Here is a 27,888-nt window from a genome sequence, read left to right on the forward strand (position 1 = left end):
TCCCTTAGGATTTTCCCTCAGAATTTTTGTGCTGGAATTCCCCTCAGGATTTTCCCGCCAGATTTCCCCTCAGAATTTTCCCCTCAAGATTTTCCCCTCAGGATTTCCCCTCAGGATTTCCCCTCAGGATTTCCCCTCAGGATTTTCCCCTCAGGATTTCCCCTCAGAATTTTCTCCTCAGGATTTCCCCTCAGGATTTTCCCCTGAGGTGTTTCCCCTCAGGATTTGCCCTCAGGATTTCCCTCAGGATTTTCTCTGCAGGATTTTCCTGCCAGATTTCCCCTCAGAATTTCCTCACAGGTTTTTCCCCTCAGGATTTTCCCCTCAGGATTTCCCCTCAGGATTTGCCCTCAGGATTTTCCTCTCAGGATTTTCCTGCAGGATTTTCCCACCAGATTTCCCCTCAGGATTTTCCCCTCAAGATTTTCCCGTCAGGATTTTCTGGCAAGATTTCCCCTCAGGATTTCCCCACAGAATTTCGCCTCAGGATTTTCCCGCCAGATTTCCCCTCAGAATTTCCTCAAAGGTTTTTCCCCTCAGGATTTTCCCTTCAGGATTTTCCCCTGAGGTTTTTCCCCTCAGGATTTTTCCCTCAGGATTTCCCCTCAGGATTTCCCTCAGGATTTTCTCTGCAGGGTTTTCCTGCCAGATTTCCCCTCAGAATTTCCTCACAGGTTTTTCCCCTCAGGATTTCCCCTCAGGATTTTCTGGCAAGATTTCCCCTCAGGATTTCCCTTCAGGATTTCCCTACAGGATTTTCCCCACAGAATTTCCCCTCAGGATTTTCCCCTCAGGATTTTCCTGCAGGATTTTCCCCTCAGGATATTCCCGCCAGATTTCCCCTCAGGATTTCCCCTCAGGATTTTCTGGCAAGATTTCCCCACAGAATTTCCCCTCAGGATTTCCTCACAGGTTTTTCCCCTTGGGTTTTTCCCCTCAGGATTTCCCCTCAGGATTTCCCCTCAGGATTTCCCCTCAGGATTTCCCCTCAGGATTTTCCCCTCAGGATTTCCCCTCAGGATTTGCCCTCAGGATTTTCCCCTCAAGATTTCCCCACAGAATTTCCCCTCAGGATTTCCTCACAGGTTTTTCCCCTCAGGGTTTTCCCTCAGGATTTCCTCACAGGATTTTCTGGCAAGATTTCCCCACAGAATTTCCCCTCAGGATTTTCCCCTCAGGATTTCCCCTCAGGATTTTCCCACTGGATTTTCCCGCCAGATTTCCTCTCAGGATTTTCCTCTCAGAATTTTCTCCTCAGGATTTCCCCTCAGGATTTCCCCTCAGGGTTTTCCCCTGAGGTTTTTCCCCGCAGGATTTTTCCCCCTCAGGATTTTGCCTCAGGATTTTTCCCTCAGGATTTTCCCTAAGGTTTTCCTCACAGAATTTCCCCTCAAGATTTCCCCTCAGGATTTCCCCTCAGAATTTTTGTGCTGGAATTCCCTGCAGGATTTCCCCTCAGGATTTTCCCCTCAAGATTTTCCCGTCAGGATTTTCTGGCAAGATTTCCCCTCAGGATTTCCTCACAGGATTTCCCTGCAGGATTTTCCCCTCAGGATTTTCCCCTTAGGGTTTTCCCCTGATGTTTTTCCCTTCAGGATTTTCCGCTCAGGATTTTCCCTCAGGATTTCCTCACAGGGTATTCCCTGCAGGATTTGCCCTCAGGATTTTCCCACCAGATTTCCTCACAGAATTTCCCCTCAAGATTTGCCCTCAGGATTTTCCCTTAGGATTTTCCCTCAGAATTTTTGTGCTGGAATTCCCCTCAGGATTTTCCCGCCAGATTTCCCCTCAGGATTTTCCCCTCAAGATTTTCCCCTCAGGATTTTCTGGCAAGATTTCCCCTCAGGATTTCCTCACAGGATTTTCCCTGCAGGGTTTTGCCTGCACGATTTGCCCTCAGGATTTTCCCACCAGATTTCCTCACAGGATTTCCTCACAGGGTTTTCCCCTCAGGATTTTCCCTGCAGGATTTTCCCTGCAGGGTTTTCCCCTCAGGATTTCCCCACAGGATTTCCCCTCAGGATTTCCTCACAGGAATTTCCCCACAGAATTTCCCCTCAGGATTTCCCCTCAGGATTTTCCCTCAGGATTTTCCCTCAGAATTTTTCCCTCAGGATTTTCCCGCCAGATTTCCCCTCAGGATTTCCTCACAGGATTTTCCCCTCAGGATTTCCTCACAGGATTTTCCCCTCAGGTTTTTCCCCTCAGGATTTTCCCCTCAGGATTTGCCCTCAGAATTTTTCCCTCAGGATTTTCTCCTCAGGGTTTTCCCCTCAGGGTTTTCCCCTCAGGATTTCCCTTCAGGATTTTCCAGCCGGATTTCCTCCCTGATCCCAGATTTCCCCCTCCCTCCTCGCCTCTGTCTGTATTCCCTCTTTTCCCAACCTCATCCCTCTGCTCTCTTTCCGCTTTTTTCCTTTTCCAGCTTTCCTCGGGCCCCTCTGGAAGCGCTGCGGCCACACCCCCGCCCTTGGTGCGGGGCCCTCAGGCTGTTCCCGCTGGGAAAACTTCCCTCCAGGTCAGTGGGAGCCGGGAAAAATCCGGGAAAATCCCTGCAAAAATCCTGGGGAAATCCCGGGAAAAGCTGCCAGGATTGCCCAGCTCCCACGGGGTTTTTTTTATTTTTTTTTTTTAGGGATAACGGGGAAAGGTGGGAATGGGATTTCTCAGGGGGTGTTTTCCAGCTGGGCTTGGTGATCCCAGGGAATTCTGTCTGGGATTGTTGAATTCTCTATGAGATAATTCCTGGATTTTTTTATGAGGGAATCGAGGAATTCTCTCTGAAATTGCTGAAGGATTCCCAGGATTATCTGGAAGGGAATCCCAGGATTCTCTGGGATTGCTGGGGGAATCCTGGGATTTTCTCTGAAGCAATTCCTGGGATTCTTTGTGAGGGAATTCCTGGATTTTCTATGAGAGAATCAAGGAATTCTCTCTGGAATTGCTGAGGGAATTTCTGAGATTCTCTGTTTGGGAATTCCTGGATTTTTTTGTGAGAGAATCAAGGAATTCTGTCTGGAAGAGCTCACAGAATCCTGGCATTCTCTATGGAATTGCTGAGGGAATTCCTAGGATTCTCTGTCAGGGAATTCCTGGATTTTTTGTGAGGGAATCAAAGAATTATTTTTGGAATTACTGAGGGAATTCCAGTATTGTCTATGAGGAAATTCCTGGGACTCTCTGTCAGGGTTTTCTTGGATTTTTTGTGAGGGAATCAAGGAATTCTCTCTGGAATTGCTGAGGGATTTTCTTTGAAGGAATCCTGGGATTCTCTGTGAGGGAATTCCTGTATTTTTTTGTCAGGGAATCAAGGAATTCTCTCTGGAAAAGCTGAAGGAATCCCAGGATTTTCTGGGAAGGAATTGCTGGATTTTCTTTGGAAGAGCTCAGGGAATAATGGAATTTTTTTAGTGAGGGAATTCCTGGATTCTCTGTCAGGGAATTCCAGGATTCTCTCAGGAAAAGCTCAGGAAATCCCAAGATTTTCTGAGGAATTGCTCAAGGAATACTTGGAATTTCTGGAGGGAATCCCTGGATTTTTCTGTGAGGGAATTCCTGGATTATTTCAGGAATTGCTCCCAGGATTTGGGGTTGCAAAGATCCCATTCCAGTCTGAATCAAATCCTGGGAATCCTCAGGGAAGGAAAATTCCAGAATCAATGGACAGGTGTCAATCACCCCTGAAATCCTTTGGCCTTAGAACATTCCCAGGGTTTTTTTGGGATAACAGGACCTGAATTCCCAAACTGCTCCAACATGAGGGATTTTCCCTAGAAAAAGGTTTAGAAAACCCCCACAATTCCAGAGGAAAGGGAGGGATTTGCTCTCCAATCCCAAATCCAGGAATCTTTTCCTTGGCAGCACTTCCAGAGGAACTGAAAAAAAAAAAAAAAAACCTTCAGGAAATCTCAGAATTAATCCCAAAAATCTGGTTTATCCCAACAATTCCTATGGAATTTTGGGTGCATTAACCTGGATTGGGATTTTTAGGAGTGTCCAGGAATTCCAGAGGGAGTGGGAATGGGATGGAAATTCCCAACATCCCAAATTCCAGAGCCTGGGAAGGGGGAAAATTCCAAGATTGGGGTTTTGAGGAATGTTGGGAATATTGGGAATTTCCCAGCCCAGCACCAGGAGGGAATTTCAGGATTGGAATCCTTGGGCAGCAGCTTTTCCAAACTCCTCTCTCCTCATTCCTTTCCTCATTCCTCTTCCAGGATTTTTCCAAAGTTTTTTTTTTCCCTCCTCCCTTTTCCCTCCTTGCTTTTCCTTTCCCTCTTCCAGAATTTTTTTCTCACATCTTTTCCTTTCTATCATTCATTTTCCATGATTTTTCCTGAAGCTTTTCCTTTCTCCTCATTCCTCCTTCAGGGTTTTTTCCCAAAGTTTTTTTCCCTCCTTTTTTTTTCCTCTGCTTTTCCCTCCCCTCCACAAATCCCAACATTTTCATTCCCACAATTCCCAACAATTTTTTTCCCATTTTGGCCACTTCTTCTTCATTTTCCCCCCATTCCATTCCCTCTTCCATGATTTTTTCCCAAGGTTTTCCTTCTCTCCACAAATCCCAACATTTCCATTCCCCATTCCCACCATTCCAAACACCTTTTTCCCATTTCCCTCCATTTTTCCCATTTCTTCCTTCATTTTCCCATTTATTCCCACTTTCTCCCCCATTTTCCACATATCCCCCCCATTTCTCCCCATTTTCCCATTTTTTTCCCATTTTTCCCCCATTTCCCCTCCCATATTTCCCCCATCACCATCCCCTGCTGACTCTTTTTCCCCATTTTTCCCTTTTTTCCCCATTTTTCCCCATATTTCCCATTTCCCTTCCCATATTTCCCCATTTTCCCCCTTTTTCCCAATTTTTCCCCATTTTCCCATTCCCCCTCCCACATTTCCCCCCCTTGCTGACTCTTTTTCCCCATTTTTCCCCATTTTTTCCCCTTTTCCCCCCTTTTTCCCCATTTTCCCCCCTTTTTCCCATTTCCCCCCACATTCCCCCCTTGCTCTTTTCCCTATTTTTCCTATTTTTCCCCATATTTCCCATTTCCCCTCCCATATTTCCCATTTCCCCTCCCATATTTCCCATTTCCCTTCCCATATTTCCATTTTTTCTCCATTTTTCCCCATTTTTCCCCATTTTTCCTCCATTTTTTCCCCTTTTATCCCATTTTTTCCCCATTTTCCCCATTTTTCCCCATTTTATCCCATTTTTCCCCATTTTCCCCCATATTTCCCATTTTCCCTCCCACATTTCCCCCCTCTGCTGACTGTTTTTCCCCATTTTTCCCCATTTTTCCCCATTTTTTCCCCTTTTGTCCCATTTTTTCCACATTTTTTCCCCCTTTTGCCCATTTTTCCCCATTTTTCCCATTCCCCCTCCCATATTTCCCATTTCCCTTCCCATATTTCCATTTTTCCCCATTTTTCCCCATTTTTCCTCCATTTTTCCCCCTTTTATCCCATTTTTTCCCCATTTTCCCCATTTTTCCCCATTTTATCCCATTTTTTCCCCATTTTTCCCCATATTTCCCATTTTCCCTCCCACATTTCCCCCCTCTGCTGACTGTTTTTCCCCTTTTTTCCCCATTTTTCCCCATTTTTTCCCCTTTTATCCCATTTTTTCCACATTTTTTCCCCATTTTTCCCTATTTTTCCCCATTTCCCCCATTTCCCCTCCCACATTTTCCCACCTTGCTGACTTTTTCCCCCATATTTTGCATTTTCCCCCTCCCACATCCCCCCTCACTGACTCTTTTCCCCATTTTTTCCCCATATTTCCCATATTCCCCTCCCACATCCCCCCTCACTGACTCTTTCCCCATTTCCCATTTTTCCAGCCCTCCTCCAGCCGCGTTCCGGGCTCGGGGATCCCTCCCCCGCTGCTCCGGGGGGGCCAGGCGGGCACAGCCAAGCTGGGATCGCAGCAGAGCCCCCAGATCGTGATGCCCCCCCTGGTCAGAGGGGCCCAGGTGAGCTTTGAAAATCTGTCCTTGGAGATTTGGAGAATATAAACCCTCCAAATTATTGTCATTTTGGAATTAAGGAGCTCTCAGGAAATGTGGGAATAGGAATAACAGTTCTTTATTAGGGAAATTAAAATAGAAATACAGAATTACTGTCCTGGTTTGGAGGAGAGGTGTCTGCTGAGAAAGGCAGAAATGGAGAATGGAAACCCCCTCCCTCCAAATTATTGTAATTTTGAAATTAAGGACCTCTCAGGTAAAGATATGGGAATAGGAATAACAGTTCTAAAATAGAAATACAGAACTACAAAGAAACAAACCCCAAACCTTGCCTCGCTTTGAAATGGGGAATGGAAACCCCCTCCCTCCAAACTGTTGTAATTTTGAAATTAGGGAGCTCTCAGGAAATGTGGGAATAGGAATAACAGTTCTTTACTGGGGAAATTAAAATAGAAATACAGAATTACAAAGAACAAACCCAAACCCTGCCAGAGTCAGAATCCACTGAGAAACTTGGGATTTTGGGACTGGAATGCTCAGAGCATCTCTTACCCTGTGGTTTTGGAGGAAAAGGGAAAGATGGAGGGAAAAAGAAAAATATTCCTGGATTTGTTTTCCTTTGTGCCTCTTGATTCCCACTTTTCCATGGATTCCCAACCCCCTTTTCCATATTTTCCCAACAAATCCACTCAGAAATTTGGGAATTTGGAGCAACAATGCTCTTGTCTCATGGTTTGGAGGGGAAGGAAAGAACATTCCTGGGTTTCTTTGTCTTTGTTTCTTGTGGATTCCCACTTTTCCATGGATCCCCAACCCCATTTTCCATGTGTTCCCAACAAATCCACTCAGAAACTTGGGAATTTGGGGCTGGAATGCTCTTTCTCATGGTTTGGAGGGAAGGGAAGAACATTCCTGGGTTTCTTTGTCTTTGTGCCTGGTGGATTCTCACTTTTCCATGGATTCCCAACCCCCTTTTCCGTGTGTTCCCAGCAAATCCACACGATCCGGCAGCACTCGAGCACGGGCCCGCCGCCGCTGCTGCTGGCCCCGCGCGCCTCCGTGCCCTCGGTGCAGATCCAGGGCCAGAGGATCATCCAGCAGGGCCTGATCCGCGTGGCCAACGTGCCCAACGCCAGCCTGCTGGTCAACATCCCCCAGGTGAGGGTTCCTGGGGTTTCCTGGTGGGAATTCCCATAGGGAATGGGGTGGGAAGTGTGGGAATGCTCAACATCAACATCAACCAGGTAAGGATTCCTGTTAGGAGTTCCTGGGATTTCCTGGGAATTCCTGTTGGGAATGGGGTGGGAAGGGTGGGAATGCTCAACATCAACATCCCCTAGGTGAGAATTCCTGAGAATTCCTGTTGGGGTTGGAGTGGGAGGGATGGGAATTCTCAGCATCAGCATCCCCCAGGTGAGAATTCCTGGGAATTCCTGTTGGGATTTGAGTGGGAGGGATGGGAATTCTCAGCATCCCCCAGGTGAGAATTCCTGGGAATTCCCATAGGGAATGGGGTGGGAGTGCCCAGTGCCAGCCTGCTGGTCAACATCCCCCAGGTGAGGGTTCCTGGGGTTTCCTGGTGGGAATTCCCATTGGGATTTGAGTGGGAGTGTGGGAATTCTCAACATCAGCATCCCCAAGGTGAGAATTCCTGGGATTTCCTATTGGGAATGGGGAGGGAAGGGTGGGAATGCTCAACATCAACATCCCCCAGGTAAGGATTCCTGTTAGGAGTTCCTGGGATTTCCTAGGAATTCCTGTTGGGAATGGGGTAGGAGGGATGGGAATTCTCAGCATCCCCCAGGTGAGAATTCCTGGGAATTCCCATTGGGATTGGAGTGGGAGGGATGGGAATTCTCAGCATCCCCCAGGTGAGCATTCCTGGGAATTCCCATAGGGAATGGGGTGGGAATGCCCAGTGCCAGCCTGCTGGTCAACATTCCCCAGGTGAGGATTCCTGGCAGGAATTCCTGGGAATTCCCATTGGGATTGGAGTGGGAGGGATGGGAATTCTCAGCATCCCCCAGGTGAGAGTTCCTGGGATTTCTTGGCAGGAATTCCCATTGGGAATGGGGTGGAAGGGATGGGAATTCTCAACATCAACATCCCCCACGTGAGCATTCCTGGCAGGAATTCCCATTGGGATTTGAGTGGGAGGGATGGGAATTCTCAACGTCAGCATCTCCCAGGTGAACATTCCTGGGATTTTCTGGCAGGAATTCCCATTGGGAATGGGGTGGGAAGTGTGGGAATGCTCAACATCAACATCCCCCAGGTGAGGATTCCTGGCAGGAATTCCTGGGATTTCCTGTTGGGAATGGGGTGGGAGGGATGGGAGTTTTCCACATGGATCCCATTCCCTGATTCCCAGTTATCCCAATTATCCCAATGACCCCATTCCCATCTCTCTCTGCAGGTGTCCCCCACGCACCTGGGTGGCACCAGGGTATCCCAATGATCCCATTCCTCTTTGTCCCCCCAGGCATCCCCCACGTCCCTGAAGGGCTCAGCAGTGCCCTCAGGCCAGGCTGGCAGTGCCCCCGCGGGTGACACCGGGATGTCCCAATGACCCCATTCCTCTCTCTGCAGGCGTCCCCCACGTCCCTGAAGGGCTCGGCAGTGCCCTCAGGCCAGGCTGGCAGTGCCCCCATGGGTGATCCCAATTATCCCAATAACCCCATTCCTCTCTCTGCAGGCATCCCCCACATCCCTGAAGGGCTCGGCAGTGCCCTCGGGCCAGGCTGGCAGTGCCCCCATGAGTGACACATCCATGGGTGGCTCTGGGATGTCCCAATGACCCCATTCCTCTCTCTGCAGGCATCCCCCACGTCCCTGAAGGGCTCAGCGGTGCCCATGGGCCAGGCTGGCAGTGCCCCCGCGGGTGCCACAGCTCTGGGAGGCTCTGGGATGTCCCAATGACCCCATTCCCATCTCTCTCTCCCCAGGCATCCCCCACGTGCCTGAAGGGCTCAGCGGTGCCCTCAGGCCAGGCTGGCAGTGCCCCCATGGGTGGCACCACGATGTCCCAATGATCCCATTCCTGTTTTTCTTTTTCCCCAGGCGTCCCCCACGTCCCTGAAGGGCTCAGCGGTGCCCTCAGGCCAGGCTGGCAGTGGCACCACGATGTCCCAATGACCCCATTCCTCTCTCTGCAGGCATCCCCCACGTCCCTGAAGGGCTCGGCAGTCCCCTCAGGCCAGGCTGGCAGTGCCCCCGCGGGTGCCACGGCTCTGAGTGACACTGGGATGTCCCAATGATCCCATTCCTGTTTTTCTTTTTCCCCAGGCGTCCCCCACGTCCCTGAAGGGCTCAGCGGTGCCCTCAGGCCAGGCTGGCAGTGCCCCCATGGGTGATCCCAATTATCCCAATGACCCTATTCCTCTCTCTGCAGGCATCCCCCACGTCCCTGAAGGGCTCGGCAGTCCCCTCAGGCCAGGCTGGCAGTGCCCCCATGGGTGATCCCAATTATCCCAATGACCCTATTCCTCTCTCTGCAGGCATCCCCCACGTCCCTGAAGGGCTCAGCGGTCCCCTCAGGCCAGGCTGGCAGTGCCCCCGCGGGTGCCACAGCCCTGGGGGGCTCTGGCGAGGCCCCGGGCAGCCGGCAGGCCGCTGCCAAGCTGGCTCTGCGCAAGCAGCTGGAGAAGACGCTGCTGGAGATCCCCCCGCCCAAACCGCCCGCCCCAGAGATGAATTTCCTGCCCAGCGCCGCCAACAACGAGTTCATCTACCTGGTGGGGCTGGAGGAGGTGGTGCAGAACCTGCTGGAGAGCCAAGGTGGGCATGGGCAGGGCAAAGCTGGGCTTGGGCCTGGCAGGGATCAGTTAAACCTAGCAGGGGTCAGTTAAACCTGGCAGGGATCAGTTAAACCTGGCAGGGACCAGTTAAACCTGGCAGGGTTCAGTTAAACCTCCAGAAATGCAGGGTTTAAACCTGGCAGGGATCAGTTAAACCTGGCAGGGATCATTGAAACCTGGCAGGGATCAGCTAAACCTGGCAGGGATCAGTTAAACTTTACAGGAGTGCAGGGTTTAAACCTGACAGGGATCAGTTAAACCTGGCAGGGATCAGTTAAGCCTGGCAGGGATCATTGAAACCTGACAGGAATAATTTAAACTTTACAGGGATCATTTCAACTTCACAGAAGTGCAGGGTTTAAACCTAGCAGGGATCGTTGAAACTGCAACAAAGCCACACCAGGGCTGACCCGCCATGTCTGTCCCTCAGGGAAGGTGACAGTGGCCAATCCCAGGAGTCTGTCCCTCAGGGAAGGTGACAGTGGAGCTAACTGGCCATGTCTGTCCTTCAGGGTGGGTGACAATGGCCAATCCCAAGTGTCTGTCCCTCAGGGAGGTGACACTAGAGCTGACCTGCCATGTTTGTCCCTCAGGAAAGGTGTTGGTGGCCACTCCCAGATGTCTGTCCCTCAGGGAAGGTGACTCCATAGCTAACTGGCCATGTCTGTCCCTCAGGGAAGGTGACACTAGAGCTGACCCCCATGTCTGTCCCTCAGGGAAGGTGACACTAGAGCTGACCCCCATGTCTGTCCCTCAGGGAAGGTGTTGGTGGCCAATTCCAGGAGTTTGTCCCTCGGGGCAGGTGACAGTGGAGCTGACCCCCATGTCTGTCCCTCAGGGAAGGTGGCAGTGGCCAAACCCAGATGTTTGTCCCTCAGGGAAGGTGTTGATGGCCAAACCCATGAGTTTGTCCCTCAGGAAGGTGACACTAGAGCTGACCTGCCATGTTTGTCCCTCAGAGAAAGTGTTGGTGGCCAATCCCAGGAGTTTGTCCGTCAGGGAAGGTGACAATGACCAATCCCAGGTGTTTGTCCATCAGGGAAGGTGTTGGTGACCAATCCCAGGAGTTTGTCCCTCAAGGAAGGTGACAATGACCAATCCCAGGAGTTTGTCCCTCAGGGAAGGTGACTCTAAAGCTAACTGGCCGTGTCTGTCCCTCAGGGAAGGTGACAATGGCCAATCCCAGGAGTTTGTCCCTCAGGGAAAGTGACACTAGAGCTGACCCCCATGTCTGTCCCTCAGGGAAGGTGGCAGTGGCCAATCCCAGATGTTTGTCCCTCAGGGAAGGTGTTGGTGGCCAAACCCATGAGTTTCTCCCTCAGGAAGGTGACACTAGAGCTGACCTGCCATGTTTGTCCCTCAGGAAAGGTGACAATGGCCAATCCCAGGAGTTTGTCCCTCAGGGAAGGTGACTCTAAAGCTAACTGGCCATGTCTGTCCCTCAGGGAAGGTGACTCCATAGCTAACTGGCCATGTCTGTCCCTCAGGGAAGGTGACTCCATAGCTAACTGGCCATGTCTGTCCCTCAGGGAAGGTGACACTAGAGCTGACTCCCATGTCTGTCCCTCAGGGAAGGTGACAGTGGAGCTAACTGGCCGTGTCTGTCCCTCAGGGAAGGTGACTCCATAGCTAACTGGCCGTGTCTGTCCCTCAGGGAAGGTGACCATGGCCCATCCCAGGTGTTTGTCCATCAGGGAAGGTGTTGGTGACCAATCCCAGGAGTTTGTCCCTCAGGACAGGTGACACTAGAGCTAACCCCCGTGTCTGTCCCTCAGGGAAGGTGGCGGTGGCCGCGTCCTGCCGCGAGCCCTACCTGTGCGCGCAGTGCCACACGGACTTCACGTGCCGCTGGCGCGAGGAGAAGAACGGCACCATCATGTGCGAGACCTGCATGGCCTCCAACCAGAAGAAGGCCCTGAAGGCCGAGCACACGAACCGGCTCAAGGCCGCCTTCGTCAAGGCCCTGCAGCAGGAGCAGGAGATCGAGCAGAGGATCCTGCAGCAAACGGCCCCGCCCGGGCAGCCCAAGGCCGAGCCCGTGGGGCAGCACCACGCGCTCAAGCAGGTGAGGGGGGTGAGGAGTGGGGGGATGATGGGAGGGGTCCCAAGGGGTGAGTGACAAACTCTCAGGGATGGGTTCTGGGTGGTTTGGTGGTTTTGTGATGGTCAGGCAGTGCTGAAGATCAGCCAAACCCAAAGATCAGCCGATCCCAAAGATCAACCAATCCTAAAGACCAACCAGTTCAAAAATCAGCCAGTGCCAAAAATCAGCCAGTTCCAAAGGTCAGCAAAACCCAAAGATCAGCCAAACCCAAAGATCAGCCAATCCTAAAGATCAACCAATCCAAAAGATCAGCCAGTCCTGAAGATCAGCCAGACCCAAAGATTAGCCAGTGCTAAAAATCGGCCAGTGCCAAAGATCAGCCAATCCTAAGGATCAGCCAAACTAAAGATCAGCTGATCCTAAAGATCAACCAGTGCTAAAAATCAACCAGTTCAAAGATCAGCCAAACCCAAAGATCAGCCAATCCTAAAGATCAACAAGTGCCAAAAATCAGCCAGTTCCAAAAATCAGCCAAACCCAAAAATCATCCAGTGCCAAAGATCAGCCAAACTCAAAGATCAGCCAGTCCTAAAGATCAGCCAATCCTAAAGATCAACCAAACCCAAAAATCAGCCAATCCAAAAGATCAGCCAGTTCCAAAAATCAACCAAACCCAAAGATCAGATGGTGCTAAAAATCAGACAGTGCCAAAGCTCAGCCAATCCTAAAGATCAGCCAAACCCAAAGATCAGCCAGTCCTAAAGATCAGACACTTCTAAAAATCAACCAGTTCAAAGATCAGCCACTGCCAAAGATCAGCCAATACCAAAAATCATCCAGTGCCAAAGATCAGCCAGTGCCAAAGATCAACCAATCCTAAAGATCAGGCAGTGCTAAAAATCAACCAGTTCAAAAATCAGCCGGTTCCAAAGATCAGCCAAACCCAAAGATCAGCCAGTGCTAAAAATCAGACAATGCTAAAAGTCAGACAGTGCCAAAAATCAGCCAGTGCCAAAGATCATCCAATACCAAAGATCAGCCAGTCCTAAAGATCAGCCAGTGCCGAAAATCAGCCAGTCTTAAAGATCACCCAATCCCAAAGATCAGCCAAACCCAAAGATCAGCCAATCCTAAAGATCATCCAATCCCAAAAATCAGCCAGTGCCAAATATCAACCAGTGCCAAAAATCAGCCAGTGCTAAAGATCAGGCAATGCCAAATATCAGCCAGTGCCAAAAATCAGCCAGTGCTAAAGATCAGCCAATCCCAAAAATCAGCCAATCCTAAAGATCAGGCAGTGCCAAAAATCAGCCAATCCCAAAGATCAGCCAGTGCCAAAAATCAGCAAATCCTAAAGATCATCCAATCCCAAAGATCATCAAATCCCAAATTTCATCCATCATTCATTTTTTTTTGGTGTTTTTTGCCAGAGTTCCAGCCAGATGTCCCGAGGTGCTTCCCGAGGGGTCCTGCACACCTTCAGCCCCTCTCCCAAACTCCAGAGCTCCTCGGGCAGCGCCGCCCTCGGCAGCCGGCCCGGCAAACACGCCGAGAGGTCGGGCAGCAAGGGCACTGCAGGAGCCTGGAAGAAAAACCCCATCAGCACAGGTATGGCAGCCCAAAAATCTGCATTTTTGGGGGATTATTTGGAAAAAAAAATCCTGGGTTTTGGGTGTTAATTTGAGATTTTTTTGGTTAACTTGTCGATTTTTGAGTGTGAGAAGAGTTTATTTATTGCTGGGAATGTGAAACTGGTGCAAATTTTAAAGGGTGGAAAGAAAGTTTTAGTGGGAATTTTCCTGATGGATTTCTTGGGATTATTTTATTCCCACAAAAATTTCACCCATCACTTCAAAAATTGAGTGCAGAGAGCTCAAATCCTGATTTTTGATCTGAAACCAGGATGAGTTTGGAATCTGAATGCACCAGATCCTGCTGGGATAATCCATATTTAAATCCCACTTTTCCATGAGGATTTGGCTCTTTTTTAAAAATTTTTTCTTTTTTTTATTTCCCCTCATTCCTGAGACATTCCATGACTCCAAAATTCCAGAACTCAAATCCTGATTTTTGATCCAAAACTGGGATGAGTTTGGAACCTGAATGCACCAGCTCCCACTGGGATAATCCATGTTTAAATCTTGCTTTTCCTGGAATATTTGACTTTTTTTTTCTTTATTCCCCTTATTCCCATGACATTCCATGACTCCAAAATTCCAGAGATCTCAAATCCTGATTTTTGATCCAAAACCTTTGCGTTTATTGGGATGAGTTTGGAACCTGAATGCGCCAGATCCTGCTGGGATAATCCATATTTAAATCCCACTTTTCTATGAGGATTTGGCTTCTTTTTTCATTATTTCTCCTTATTCCTGAAACATTCCATGACTTCAGAATTCCAGAGAGCTCAAATCCTAATTTTTGATCCCAAACCTTTGTGTTTATTGGGATGAGTTTGGAACCTGAATGCGCCAAATCCCATTGGGATAATCCACATTTAAATCCCACTTTTCCATGAAGATTTGGCTTTTTTTCTTTATTTCTCCTCATTCCTGAGACATTCCATGACTCCATAATTCCAGAGTGCTCAAATCCTAATTTTTGATCCCAAACCTTTGCGTTTATCGGGATGAGTTTGGAACCTGAATGCGCCAAATCCCACCAAGATAATCCATTCTAAAATCTCAATTTTCCATTATTTTTTTCATTTTTCTCCCTCATTCCTGAGTCATTCTGTGATTCCAGAGATCTCAAATCCTGATTTTTGATCCAAAACCTTTGCGTTCATTGGGATGAGTTTGGAACCTGAACGTGCCAGATCCCACTGGGATAATCCATTCTAAAATCTCAATTTTCTGTTTTATTTTTCTTTATTTCCCCTCATTCCTGAGCTATTCCATGACTCCCTAACTCCAGAATTCCCTTTTTTCCCTGCAGGTGGGGCCCTGCCCTTCGTCAGCCCCGCTCTGACCGTGCATAAATCTCAATAATCCATATTTAAATTCCGTTTTCCATGAGGATTTGGCTTCTTGGTTTTTTTTTTTAGTTTTATTTATTGTGGCTTTGTTTTCTTTATTTCTCCTCATTCCTGAAACATTTCATGACTCCAAAATTCCAGAGAGCTCAAATCCTAATTTTTGATCCCAAACCTTTGCATTTATTGGGATGAGTTTGGAACCTGAATGCGCCAGATCTCTCTGGAATAATCCATGCTTAAATCTTAATTTTCCATTATTTTTTTCATTATTTCCCCTCATTCCCAAGCCATTCCATAATTCCAGAGATCTCAAATCCTGATTTTTGATCCAAAACCTTTGCGTTTATCGGGATGAGTTTGGAACCTGAATGCGCCAGATCCCGTTGGGATAATCCATATTTCAATCCTGCTGTTCCATTATTTTTTTCATTATCTCCCCTCATTCCTGAGCTATTCCACGACTCCCTAACTGCAGAATTCCCTTTTTTCCCTGCAGGTGGGGCCCTGCCCTTCGTCAGCCCCGCTCTGACCGTGCACAAATCGGCCTCGGCCGTGGAGCGGCAACGCGAGTACCTGCTGGATATGATCCCGCCCCGCTCCATCCCACAGTCGGCCACGTGGAAATAATTCCCGAGGGAGGACTCTGCCAGGCTCTGCCATCCTTGGTTTATTTTTTTTTTTTTGGTTTTTTTTTCTACCACAATTCCGTGGAACCTGCTTTAAAAAAAAAAAAAAAAAAAAATCCCAGCTGGATAAACGCCCCGAGGCTTTTCTAGGATGCGACTCCACCACTCCTCATCCGTCCCTGCCGCGTCGGGGTGGCCGAATCTCCCGGCTCCGTTGGCTCCCAGATTTTTCATGGAAGCTGGCAGGAGGCAAAAAAAAATTTAAAAAAAAAGGGGGGGGAAGAATTCCTTAAATTTAAATTTAATTTTTTTCTTTTTTTTTTTTTTTTTTTTTTTGGTTGGCTTTCTTTCCGTATTTAGTTTTGGAATTATTTTTTTGGCACCACCAAAAAAAAAAAAAAAAAAAAAAGAAAGAAAAAAAAAATTAAAAATAAAAGGACTCAGCGACTCCTCCTCTCTCTGCCTTCGCCACCGACGCCGAACTTTTTGCCGGGAACGCTCCAGAATTCCGGAATTTTGGGGCGTGGACAGAGGAATTCCAGCCCCATCCTGCGTTTAGTGAGCCGAGTTCATGGCTGCTCCTTTTCCCTGCTCCTCTCCCAGCTGGGAATTCAGGCAGCAAATCCCCAAATTCCTGAAAATTCCATGAAGAAAAAAGTGCAAAAATTCCCCGTTCCGGTTCGCGATGGTTTGGTTGGATTCTTCTTTTTTCGTTTTCTCTTTCCTTAGGGATCGGCTGCCGCCCAAAACTTGGCTGGGAAGTGGGAATTGCTGCGGGAGAATTCCCACTTTTTGGTTTATTTTTTTTTTCTTGGATTCTGCTTGGAATAGACTTTGGAACCGTTGGTAGTTCCCAAACCTTGAGAGACAAAAAAAAAAAAAACCCAACTTTGGTTCTTTCTCATCCCGCGAATTTTGGGCCTTCCCGACGTTTCCCAGAGACTCCAAAGCGAAACTTTGTGGGAATTTTTTTTTTTTTTTTTTCCTTTTGGGGAGGGTTGGTTAGGTTGGTTTTTATTTTATTTTATTTTTTTTTTCTGTTGTTGTTTTGAGGGATATTATTCCAAAATTTATAGGAATTCCAGAAGCTGATGCAGACAGGGAGGGTTGGGAGCGATTCCCACCGGGAATTCCGACCATTCCCAATCCTTCCCTCCGTGATTCAAGTTCTTCCAGGCATCCCCAGCATGCTCCTGTATCCATTTGGGATGGAGTTTTCCATATATTTTTTATTTTGGGAATTCCAGAGGTTCAACCCAAAATCCATCCTGGGGCCAGTTTGGTTTTCTTTTGATTTCTCATCCTTTTTTTCCCTTGGGCTTCTTCCCGAATTCCAGACAAATCCAAGGGGCAGAATTCCAGGCCTTAGAAGAATTCTTTGGGAAATTTTCTTGGGGAAATTATAAATATATATAATTTAGAGATCTATATATTAAGAAAAAAAAAAAAGAAAAAAGAAAAAAAAAGAGGAGGGGAAAAAAATTCAGGAAAAGCCGGATTTATTTTCTTAGGAATCACTGAAGCCAAGAATTCCTTTGGGATCATCCCCCTCAGATCCAAGTGACAAAACCCCTCCCTTTTCCCACTTTTCCCATTTTTCCTGTTTCAATATTTAGGGATTTAGCTTAGGAAAAAAAAAAAAAAAAAACTCAACAAAAACTCGTTTTCCAAACTGGGATTTGTTGGAATAAAAACCCCCGGAATTCCCACCCGGATGCAAATTTTGGGGTGTGAAGAACTCAAATGTGGGAATTGGGTTGGAATTTTGGAATTTGGAGTTTTCTTTTCATTCCAAGCTTGGATTGGGAGATGCCAACAGAGGGATGATGTGGAATTCCATAAATTCCATGGGATTTTATGGAAAAGTTGCCATTCCTTTCCCACATGGAATTTTTTAGGGTTGGTTCAGGGGGAATTTCCCTCTCCAGGGTTTTTAATTTTTTTTCTCATGGATACCAACATTTGGAAAAAGTTCATTTATTCCCAAAAAAAAAAAAAAATCCCAACAAAATTCCTCCAATTAAAATCCAAATTTTATTTTAGGGATTGGTTTATTCCCAGTGTTTGGATGATTCCTGAAAGAAAAAAGAAACCAGGGAATGAAAGGGGAGCAATGGGATTAAAACAACATCAAAACTTTCTGGATCCCAGCAGAATTCTCTTGGAAATTGGAATTTCAGCCAACTCTAGATTGTTAAAATAATCAGGGAATGTTGGAATTGAAAGATTAGGAATTAAAAATCCAAACAAATCTCTGTGTCCACACTTCCAAATGTTCCATCCTGATTTTGTTTTGGATGGATAATTCAGGAGAAATCCCAAATAAAAATATTTGGGAGAGATTTGTTTGGAAAGGGAGAGAAAATCCAGCATGGAATGAGGTTGGAAAACCCAAAATCCAAACTGGAAAAAACCAAAACCATTTTGTGGAGTGAGGTTGGAAATCCAAAATATTTATGGAATGGGGCTGAAAATTCAAAATATTTATTGAATGGGGCTGAAACTCAGAATCCAGCCTGGAATGAGGCTGAAAAAAATCAAAATTCCAGCCTGGAATGAGGCTGGAAAAATCCAAATTCCAGCCTGGAATGAGGCTGGAAAAATCCAAATTCCAGCCTGGAATGAGGCTGGAAAAATCCAAATTCTAGCCTGGAATGAGGATGGAAAAATCCAAATTCCAGCCTGGAATGAGGCTGGAAAAATCCAAATTCCAGCCTGGAATGAGGTTTCTGGGATCCAGCCTGGTTCTGACGTGGTTTTTCCCAGTTTTTCCTTGGAATGTTGCCACAGATTTTGAGGATTTCTTTTTATTCCAGCTGCATTTCTGCCAAATTTGGGGTGGATCTGGGAAAAGATTCCATGTTGGAATGCCAGAATGGTTTTTCCTTCAGAAAATTCCATGTTCCCATGGGTTTTTTGTTTTGTTTTGGGTTGGTTTTTTTTTTTTTTTTTTTTGGGATTGGGATGGTTCAGATTCAAAGTTGTTCCAACTCTTCAATACAGATTTTCCAAACCTCTTCCCAGTCTCCTTTTTCCAGGAAAAAAAGAAAGAAAACACCAAAAAAAAAGGGGGAAAAAATAAAATGGAAAATTCCCATCATGGAATTCTGCCCTGGAAGGGAAATGTTTGGGAATGGTGGAGGAGGGGGGGAATTTGGGAACAAATTTTGGGTTTATTCCTGCTGCTGGATTCCCTCTGGGATTTGGGATTCCCTGAGGTCTTTTGGATCCCTTCTGGGATTCTGGAATCCCTGAGATCTGTTGGATCCATTTTGGGATTCCCAAATTCCTGAGATCTTTGGGATTCTGGAATCCTGAGATCCATTTGATCCATTTTGGGTTTCCCAAATTCCTGAGATCTTTGGGATTCCAAAATTCCTGAAATCTTTGGGATTCTGGAATCCCTGAGATCTATTGAATCCATTTTGGGATTCCCAAATTCCTGAGATCTTTGGGATTCCCAAATTCCTAAAATCTTTGGGATTCTGGAATCCCTGAGATCCGTTGGATCTATTTTGGGTTTCCCAAATTCCTGAGATCTTTGAGATTCCTGAATTCCTGAGGCTGTTGGATCCATTTTGGGATTCCCAAATTCCTGAGATCTTTGGGATTCCCAAATTCCTGAGGGCTTTTGGATCCCCTCTGGAATTTTGGAATCCCTGAGACCTGATCACCCTCAGCGTTCCTGAATTCCTGAGATCTTTGGGGATTCCCAAATCCTTGAGGCTGTTGGATCCATTTTGGGATTCCTGAATTCCTGAGGGGTTTTTGGATTTCTGGAATTTTGGATTTTTGGAATCACTGAGGCCCCTGAATTCCCTTTGGCATTCCCAAATCCCTGAAATCTCTTGGATCCCTTTTGGAATTCCCAAATCCCAGAGATCTCTTGGATCCCTTTTGGAATTCCCAAATCCCAGAGATCTCTTGGATCCCCTTTGGAATTCCTAAATCCATCAGTCTTTTGGAATTTTCAAATTCCTGAGATCTCTTGGATCCCCTTTGGAATTCTGGAATCCTTCAAGCTTTTGGAATTCTGGAATCCCTGAGATCTCTTGGATCCCTTTTGGAATTTTGGAATCCCTGAGATCTCTTGGATCCCCTTGGGAATTCTCAAATCCATCAGTCTTTTGGAATTTTCAAATTCCTGAGATCTCTTGGATCCCCTTTTGAATTCCCAAATCCTTCAAGCTTTTGGAATTCTGGAATCCCTGAAATCTCTTGGATCCCCTTTTGGAATTCTGGAATCTCTGAAATCTCTTGGATTCCTTTTGGAATTCTGGAATCCCTGAAATCTCTTGGATCCCCTTTTGGAATTCCCAAATCCTGGAGATCTCTTGGATCCCTTTTGGAATTCTGGAATCCCTGAGATATCTTGGACCCCTTTTGGAATTCTGGAGTCCCTGAGATCTCTGGGATCCCCTTTGGAATTCCCAAATTCCTGAAATCTCTTGGATCTCTTTTGGAATTCCCAAATCCCAGAGATCTCTTGGATCCCCTTTTGGAATTCCCAAATCCTTAAAGCTTTTGGAATTCTGGAATCCCTGAAATCTCTTGGATCCACTTTTGGAATTCCCAAATCCCAGAGATCTCTTGGATCCCGTTTTGGAATTCCCAAATCCCTGAGATCTCTGAGATCCCTTTTGGAATTCCCAAATCCATCAGTCTTTTGGAATTCTGGAATACCTGAAATCTCTTGGATCCCCTTTTGGAATTCTGGAATCCCTGAGATCTCTTGGATCCCCTTTTGGAATTCTGGAATCCCTGAGATCTATTGGATCCCTTTTGGAATTCCCAAATCCTTCAAGCTTTTGGAATTCTGGAATCCCTGAGATCTCTTGGATCCCTTTTGGAATTCTGGAATCCTTCAAGCTTTTGGAATTCTGGAATCCCTGAGATCTCTTGGATCCCCTTTTGGAATTCTCAAATCCCAGAGATCTCTTGGATCCCTTTTGGAATTCCCAACTCCCAGAGATCTCTGGGATCCATGGGAACACCCCCCAACCCTTCAATTCCCACAGATCCCTCAGGATCCTGGATCCCATTTTCCTGCTCTTCCCGAGCTTTGCTGCATGAGCTGTTCCGGGGGGCTCCGGCTCCCGGATCCAGGGGGTCCCTAAAGCCATAAAATTCCCGCTCGGAGCCGCCGGGATTTTGGGATTTTTTTCTAGGACACCGCGGATAAACGAGGAAGCACCGTTGTACTTTAGATTTTAGCAACTTGTGAAATAATAATAATAATAAAAAAAAAAATAATCCCGGATTTTCATGGGAAAATTCCCGCAGTGGAATTCGGGAGCCGTGTGGTTTTTGTTGGATTTTGGGATTTGGATTTTCGCCATGGGGAAAAAAAGGAAAAAGGAAAAAAGGGTTTGGAATATTTTTTTTTGTATCCAAGGCTTTTCTTCCTCAGCATTCCCAGCTTGGAAAAAAGGTGATTTCATTAATTTTTTATATTCCAGGGATTTCTGCGCCCGCCATTCCTGAGGAAAAAGTGGGAAATCCAAAATTCCAGCAGGTTTGGGATTGGGTTTTATTCCATTTCAGGAATTATTCCTTTCCCTGTGGATTCTCCCAGCCAATTATCCCTTTTTCTTGGGGAAGAATTGGAATTGAATTCCCCAAATTCAATCCCAGATGGAAAACTGGGAATTCGGGCTGCAGGAGGGGGTGAAATGGAGGAAATTTCAGGAGATTTTGGAAAAAAAATCCAAATTTGGCTTATTTTTCCCTTTCCTTTGGGAAGGAGGGAGAACAGGGTGGGATTTTCTTTCCTTGGATTTGTTGTGACTCAAAATATTCTGGAATAAATCCCAAAGTTTAATAATTCTCACCAGCGGAAGGATCCGGAATTGACAATCAGTAATTAATAATTAAATAATTTGGGGTGTGAATTGGAATGACAATAAACAGAGAAATTCCTGCCTCAAATTCCCAGGATTTTGGGGATGAGGATGCATCTCATGGATCACCCAAGCAGAGCTGGATCTCCTCCCAAAAAAAAAAAAAAAAAAAAAAAAAAAAAAAAAAAAAAAAAAGACGGAAGAACAGGAAAAGAAGGCAGCAAAAATCCAGAATTTTTGCGGAATTTTCGTGGAATTTCAAAGAATCCATAAATCCAAACTCTTGTTCATTCCCACCTGGAATTCTTGCTCATCTGAACATTCCAGGAAAACTCACGGAGCCGTTGGATCGTTTCTCTCTGGAAGAACAGGCCAAGGACATTCCCAGATTTATTTTTTCTCCCAGTTCTGGATAAAATCTGAGTTCTTGGAGCATCTTCAGCAGCCTGAGAAGAGCCATGGCCACGTGGGAATTCCCATGGAATTATCCCAAATTCCCAAGGAATTATCCTGAAATCCCATTGAATCATCCCAAATTCCCATGGAATTGTCCTGTATCCCATGAATTATCCCAAATTCCCATGGAATTTTCCTGAAATCCCATGAATTATCCCAAATTCCCATGAATTGTCCCAAATTCTCATGGAATTGTCCCAAATTCCCGGTCACAGGAGCTGCAGGATTGGGAAAAGAAGGAATTAGGGAATGGATCCCGCTCTGGGTAAAGCCCAGCTTGGAAGGACGGGAAATTTGGGATATTTGGGATTTTTCAGCCCAGTTTTCCATGGGCAGCTCCTGTGGGATTGCTGGGGAATCTTAATGGATCCTGATCTGATGATCCCAAGGAATTAAAGGATCCCATTGGATGGGAAAATGATCCCAGAAAATGATGGATCCCATTGAGTGTGAAGATGATCCCAAGGAATTGCTGGATCCTGTTGAGTTGAGATGGGAAGATGATCCCAAGGAATTCTTGGATCCCACTGGGTGGGAAGATGATCCCAAAGAATTGATGGATCCTGTTGAGTTAGGTTGGGAAGATGATTCCAAGGAATTAAAGGATCCCATTGGATAAGAGGATGATCCCAGAAAAGTGATTGATCCCTTTGGATTGGAAAATGATCCCAAGGAATTGATGGATCCTGATCCCGTTGAGTTGGGTTGGGAAGATGATCCCAAGGAATTAAAGGATCCAGTTTGATGGGAAGATGATTCCAAAGATTTGATGGATCCTGTTTGATGGGAAGATGATCCCAAAGAATTGATGGATCCTGTTGGGTTGGGAAGAGAATCCCAAAGATTTGATGAATCCTGTTGACTTGGGAAGAAGATCCCAAGGAATTGCTGGATCCCATTGAGTTGGTTGGGAAGATGATTCCAAGGAATTGCTGGATCCTGTTGGGTTGGGAAGACAATCCCAAGGAAGAGGTGGATCCTGTTGGGTGGAAGATCCCAAGGAATTGATGGATCCTTTTGGATTGGGGGAAGATCCCAGAAAATGTTGGATCCTGTTGGGTGTGAAGATGATCCCAAGGGATAAATTGATCCCATTGTGTGGAAGGATGATCCCTAAGAATTGATGGATCCCGTTGGGTTTGAAGGTGATCCCAAGGAATTGATGGATCCTGCCTGACTCAGCTGTTGATCCATCCCTCTGGGAATGCCCAAAATCCCTGAGGATTGGGAATAACTCAGGTTTGGCACCGGAAATTCCCCCATCCACCAAACCCCTAAATCCTGGTGGATTAGGGCGGGATTAGAGCTGGGACACAGCGACCTCGATCCGGAGCCGGGGCTGGAAAACATTCCTGGGAAAAGGGATGGGATGGGATGGGATGGGATGGGATGGGATGGGATGGGATGGGATGGGATGGGATGGGATGGGATGGGGTGGGATGGGATGGGGTCATTGGGAATGTTCAGTTGGAGATGGCAGAGGTATCCAGAGGCTCCTGGGGGATCCTGGGGATCCTTTCCCTGCTCCTGGCGGGATCCTCAGGATCCTCGGGTGGGGTCAGGCACAGGTAAATACACCTGGAGCTGCCGGGATTTCCCGGGAATTCCTGGGATTGGGAAGCAGCAGAGCCAAAGATTGGGATGGAAGTGGTGGGGTCACACTGGGGTCCACATCATTCAGCTCCCCAGTATCCCAGTGAACCACGGGGGGCTCTGAGCCCCTCGGGTGACCCCAATGCCCCCCCCCAAATTGCCACCCCACCTGTGGCATTGCCCTTTTAAACGCGCGTTGCCCCTTTAAGCCGCGTCCCCGCCGCTCACGTGACTGCACCACGTGAGTTTCCCGCGCGCGGGAACTGGGCGCGGCGCTGTGACGTCACGAGCGGCGCTGTGACGTCATCGATCAGCGCCGCAATGGCGGCGCCCAAGGTGAAGCAGGACATGGCCCCGCCGGGCGGGTACGGCCCCATCGACTACAAGCGGCACCTCCCGCGGCGCGGCCTCTCGGGTGAGCCCGGAGGGGAGGGAGCGGGGCCGGGCGGGGCCTGGCGCTGAGGGCCCCCGCTCTGCCCTCACCGCCCTCACCGCCCTCACCGCCCTCACGGCCCGCAGGGTACAGCCTGTTCGCGCTCGGCGTCGGGAGCCTCCTGCTCGGCTACTACACCTTGGTCAAGTGGAACCGTGAGCGCAGGTGATGCTGCGAGCCCCGCAGCTGGCATGCCCGGCCCGGGTATCCCGGGTATCCCGGTTATCCCGGGTATTCCGGTTATCCCGGTTATCCTGGGTATTCGGGTGTTCCGGTTATCCCGGGGCTCCCTGCGCTTATGGCTCTGGGAACCTCCCAGTGCCCCCCGGGCCCCCCAGTTCTCACAGTCCCCAGTGCCCCCCGTCCCATTCCCAGTGCCCCCAGTCCCATTCCCAGTGTCCCCAATCCCAGTCCCATTCCCAGCACCCCCAGTCCCTCCCAGTGCTCCCAGTCCCATTCCCAGTCCCTCCCAGTTCCCCCAGTCCCATTCCCAGTGCTCCCAGTTCCCCCAGTCCCATTCCCACTCCCTCCCAGTCCCTCCCAGTTCCCCCAGTCCCATTCCCAGTGCTCCCAGTCCCATTCCCAGTTCCCCCAGTCCCATTCCCAGTCCCTCCCAGTTCCCCCAGTCCCATTCCCAGTCCCTCCCAGTTCCCCCAGTCCCATTCCCAGTCCCTCCCAGTGCTCCCAGTCCCATTCCCAGTCCCTCTCAGTTCCCCCAGTCCCATTCCCAGTGCTCCCAGTCCCTCCCAGTTCCCCCAGTCCCATTCCCAGTCCCTCCCAGTTCCCCCATTCCCAGTGCTCCCAGTCCCTCCCAGTTCCCCCAGTCCCATTCCCAATCCCTCCCAGTGCTCCCAGTCCCAATCCCAGTCCCTCCCAGTTCCCCCAGTCCCATTCCCAGTTCCCCCAGTCCCATTCCCAGTTCCCCCAGTCCCTCCCAGTTCCCCCAGTCCCATTCCCAGTCCGTCCCGCTGCAGGCGGTTGCTGATCGAGGAGCTCGAGGCTCGGATCGCGCTGATGCCGCTGCTGCAGGCGGAGTCCGACCGCAGGTACGGGAATGCGGGGTGCCCTGGGACTGGGATCCCCCTGGAAACTGGGATCACATCTGGGACTGGGACCCCCTCATGGGATTGGGACCCCCCTGTATGGGATTGGGATCCCCCTCTGGGACTGGGATCCCCCTGTATGGGATTGGGATCCCCCTCATGGGGTTGGGATCCCCCTGGGAACTGGAATCACCTCTGGGAATCCCCTTGGGACTGGGATCTCTCCTTTATGGGATCGGGATTCCCACCTTTGGAATTAGGATCCCCTCTGGAACTGGGATCCCTTTGGGGTTGGAATCCCCTTTGGAATTGGAATCCCTTTGGGATTGGGATCCCCTCAGGAATTGGGATCCCCTCTGGAATTGGGATCCCTCTGGGGTTGGGATTCCCCCCTTTGGGATTGAGATCCCCTCTGGGATTGGGATCCCTTTAAGATTGGGATCCATTTGGAATTGAGATCCCCTTTGGGGTTGAGATCCCTCTGGGGGATCTGCAACTGGGATCCCCTTAGGAATTGGGATCCCCTCAGGAATTGGGATCCCCTCTGGAATTGGAATCCCTTTGAGGTTGGGATCCCTTTTAGGATTGGGATCACTTTGGGATCGGGATCCCCTCAAGAATTGGGATCCTTCTGGGGTTGGGATCCCTTCTAGAATTGGGATCTCTTTGGGATTGGGATCCCCCTTTGAGATTGGGATCCTCTCTGGATTTGGCATCCCTTTGGGGTTGGGATCCCCTCAGGAATTGGGATGCCTCTGGGGTTGGGATCCCCTTGGGTGGGGTTGGGATCTGCTCTGGAATTGGGATCCCTTTGGGGTTGGGATCGCTTTGGGCTTGGGGGGATCCCCTCTGGAATTGGGATCGCTGTGGGGTTGGGATCCCTTTGGGACTGGGGTCCCCTCAGGAATTGGGGTCCCTTTAGGGTTGTGATCCCCTCTGGAGTTAGAATCCCTCTGGAATTGGGATCCCCTCTGGAATTGGGATCCCTCAGGAATTGGGATCCCCTCTGGAACTGGGATCCCCTCTGGAATCAGGATCCCTTTGGGGTTGGGCTCCAGTCTGGGGTTGGGATCCCTTCTGGAATTGGGGTCCCTTTGGGATTGGGATCCCCTCTGGAATTGGGATCCCCTCTGGAATTGGGATCCCTTCTGGAATTGGGATCCCCTCTGGAATTGGGATCCCCTCTCCCTGCCCTCTGTCCCACAGAACTCTCCGGATGCTGCGGCAGAACCTGGACGAGGAGGCCAAGATCATGCGGGACGTTCCCGGCTGGAAGGTTCGGGATTGGGGGGGAATTATGGGAGGGAAAGGGTGGGGCTGCCCCTCTGAGATCCCATGGGATCCTGGAATCCCAAAGGATTTGTGGGATCCATCCTGAGGGATTTGGGATCCCCTGGAAATGTGGGATCATTTCAGACTGGAAGGTTTGGGATTCCCATGGGAATAATGGGATTTTGGGATTCCCATGGGAATAATGGGTAGGAAAGGGGGGCTGCCCCTCTGAGATCCCATGGGATTTGGGGTCACCCCAGGCTGGGAGAATCCCTCTGGAATTTGGGGCAGTGCAGCCCCTTCCCCAATCCGGCCCTGGGGCGGCTCCTGCTGCAAATCCCAGCACAATTCCCAGTGATTCCCAGTAATTCTCAGCACAATTCCCAGTGATTTCCATCACAAATCCCAGTGATTCCCAGTAATTCTCAGCACAATTCCCGGTGATTTCCATCACAATTTCCATCACAATTCCTGGTGATTCTCAGCACAATTCCCAGCACAATTCCCAGTGATTCCTGGTTGTTTCCAGCACAATTCCTGGTGATTTCCATTGTAATTCCCATCACAATTCCCAGTGATTTCCAGCACAACTCCCATCACATTTCCCAGTGATTTCCATCACAATTCCCAACACAATTCCCAGTAATTCCCAGCACAATTCCCGATAATCTCCATCACAATTTCCATCACAATTCCCAGTAATTCTCAGCACAATTCCCAGTGATTTCCATCATAATTCCCATCACATTTCCCAGTGATTTCCATCACAATTCCCAGTGATTTCCATCATAATTCCCATCACATTTCCCAGTGATTTCCATCACAATTCCCAGTGATTCCCAGTAATTCCCAGCACAATTCCCGGTAATTTCCATCACAATTTCCATCACAATTTCCATCAGAATTCCTGGTGATTCTCAGCACAATTCCCAGTGATTTCCATCACAATTCCCAGTGATTTCTATCACAATTCCCAGTGATTTCCAGCACAATTCCCGGTAATTTCCATCACAATTTCCATCACAATTTCCATCACAATTTCCATCACAATTTCCATCAGAATTCCTGGTGATTCTCAGCACAATTCCCAGTGATTTCCAGCACAATTCCCAGTAATTCCCAGCACAATTCCCAGTGATTCCTGGTTGTTTCCAGCACAATTCCTGGTAATTTCCATTACAATTCCCAGTGACTCGTAGCACAATTCCCAGCAATTCCCAGTGATTCCCAACACAGTTTCCATCACAATTCCCAGTGATTTCCATCACAATTCCCAGTAATTCCCAGCACAATTCCCGGTAATTTCCATCATAATTCCCATCACAATTCCCAGTAATTCCCAGCACAATTCCTGTCACAATTCCCAGTGATTTCCCTCCCAATTCCCAGCAATTCCCGGTGATTTCCATCACAATTCCTGTCACAATTCCCGGTGATTCCCCTCCCAATTCCCGGTGATTCCCCTCCCAATTCCCGGTGATTCCCCTCCCAATTCCCGGTGATTTCCCTCCCAATTCCCGGTGATTTCCCTCCCAGTTCCCGGTGATTTCCCTCCCAATTCCCAGTGATTTCCCTCCCAATTCCCAGCGATTCCCGGTGATTTCCCTCCCAATTCCCGGTGATTCCCCTCCCAATTCCTGGTGATTCCCATTGATTCCCGCCCCGTTTCCCGTTTCCCAGGTGGGTGAGTCCTGTTTCCACACGGATCGCTGGGTGCCCCCCACCCCCGAGGAGCTCTATTTCCTGCGGCCCCCGGCCGAGCTGGACCGCGAGAAGTTCGGGCTGCAGAACTACGTCTGACCCCAAAAAACCCCAAAAAAAACCCCAAAAAAACCCAA

General features: G+C 48.4%; 2 protein-coding genes across 2 annotated transcripts in view; both read left to right on the forward strand.

Annotated features, from left to right (window-relative positions):
* GATAD2A (GATA zinc finger domain containing 2A) overlaps positions 1-15,709 on the forward strand; it is a 55,609-nt gene extending 39,900 nt beyond the window's left edge. The window contains exons 6-12 of the mRNA XM_042780041.1: positions 2,426-2,518; positions 5,844-5,975; positions 6,960-7,127; positions 9,467-9,746; positions 11,542-11,831; positions 13,241-13,418; positions 15,284-15,709. Coding sequence (XP_042635975.1) covers positions 2,426-2,518; positions 5,844-5,975; positions 6,960-7,127; positions 9,467-9,746; positions 11,542-11,831; positions 13,241-13,418; positions 15,284-15,414 — 1,272 coding nt within the window. The 3' untranslated portion in view covers positions 15,415-15,709. The remainder of the gene's footprint in view (positions 1-2,425; positions 2,519-5,843; positions 5,976-6,959; positions 7,128-9,466; positions 9,747-11,541; positions 11,832-13,240; positions 13,419-15,283) is intronic.
* A 7,860-nt stretch (positions 15,710-23,569) lies between these two features.
* On the forward strand, positions 23,570-27,886 carry NDUFA13 (NADH:ubiquinone oxidoreductase subunit A13). The gene is made up of 5 exons (XM_033082169.2): positions 23,570-23,717; positions 23,822-23,900; positions 24,710-24,781; positions 25,985-26,054; positions 27,731-27,886. Exons 1-5 carry the CDS (start codon positions 23,624-23,626, stop codon positions 27,848-27,850), a joined length of 435 nt encoding a protein of 144 aa, XP_032938060.1. The 5' UTR covers positions 23,570-23,623; the 3' UTR covers positions 27,851-27,886.
* Positions 27,887-27,888: the final 2 nt, after the last annotated feature.

This window comes from Catharus ustulatus, chromosome 29, assembly GCF_009819885.2.
Source record: "Catharus ustulatus isolate bCatUst1 chromosome 29, bCatUst1.pri.v2, whole genome shotgun sequence".
NCBI classification, from domain to species: domain Eukaryota; kingdom Metazoa; phylum Chordata; class Aves; order Passeriformes; family Turdidae; genus Catharus; species Catharus ustulatus.

Coding starts and splice junctions, on each gene's coding strand:
- NDUFA13 (XM_033082169.2), top strand. CDS start 23,624: ATGGCGGCGCCCAAGGTGAAGCAGGACATGGCCCCGCCGGGCGGGTAC. Junction 23,718..23,821: donor CCCGCGGCGCGGCCTCTCGG/GTGAGCCCGGAG, acceptor CACGGCCCGCAG/GGTACAGCCTGTTCGCGCTC. Junction 23,901..24,709: donor AAGTGGAACCGTGAGCGCAG/GTGATGCTGCGA, acceptor GTCCCGCTGCAG/GCGGTTGCTGATCGAGGAGC.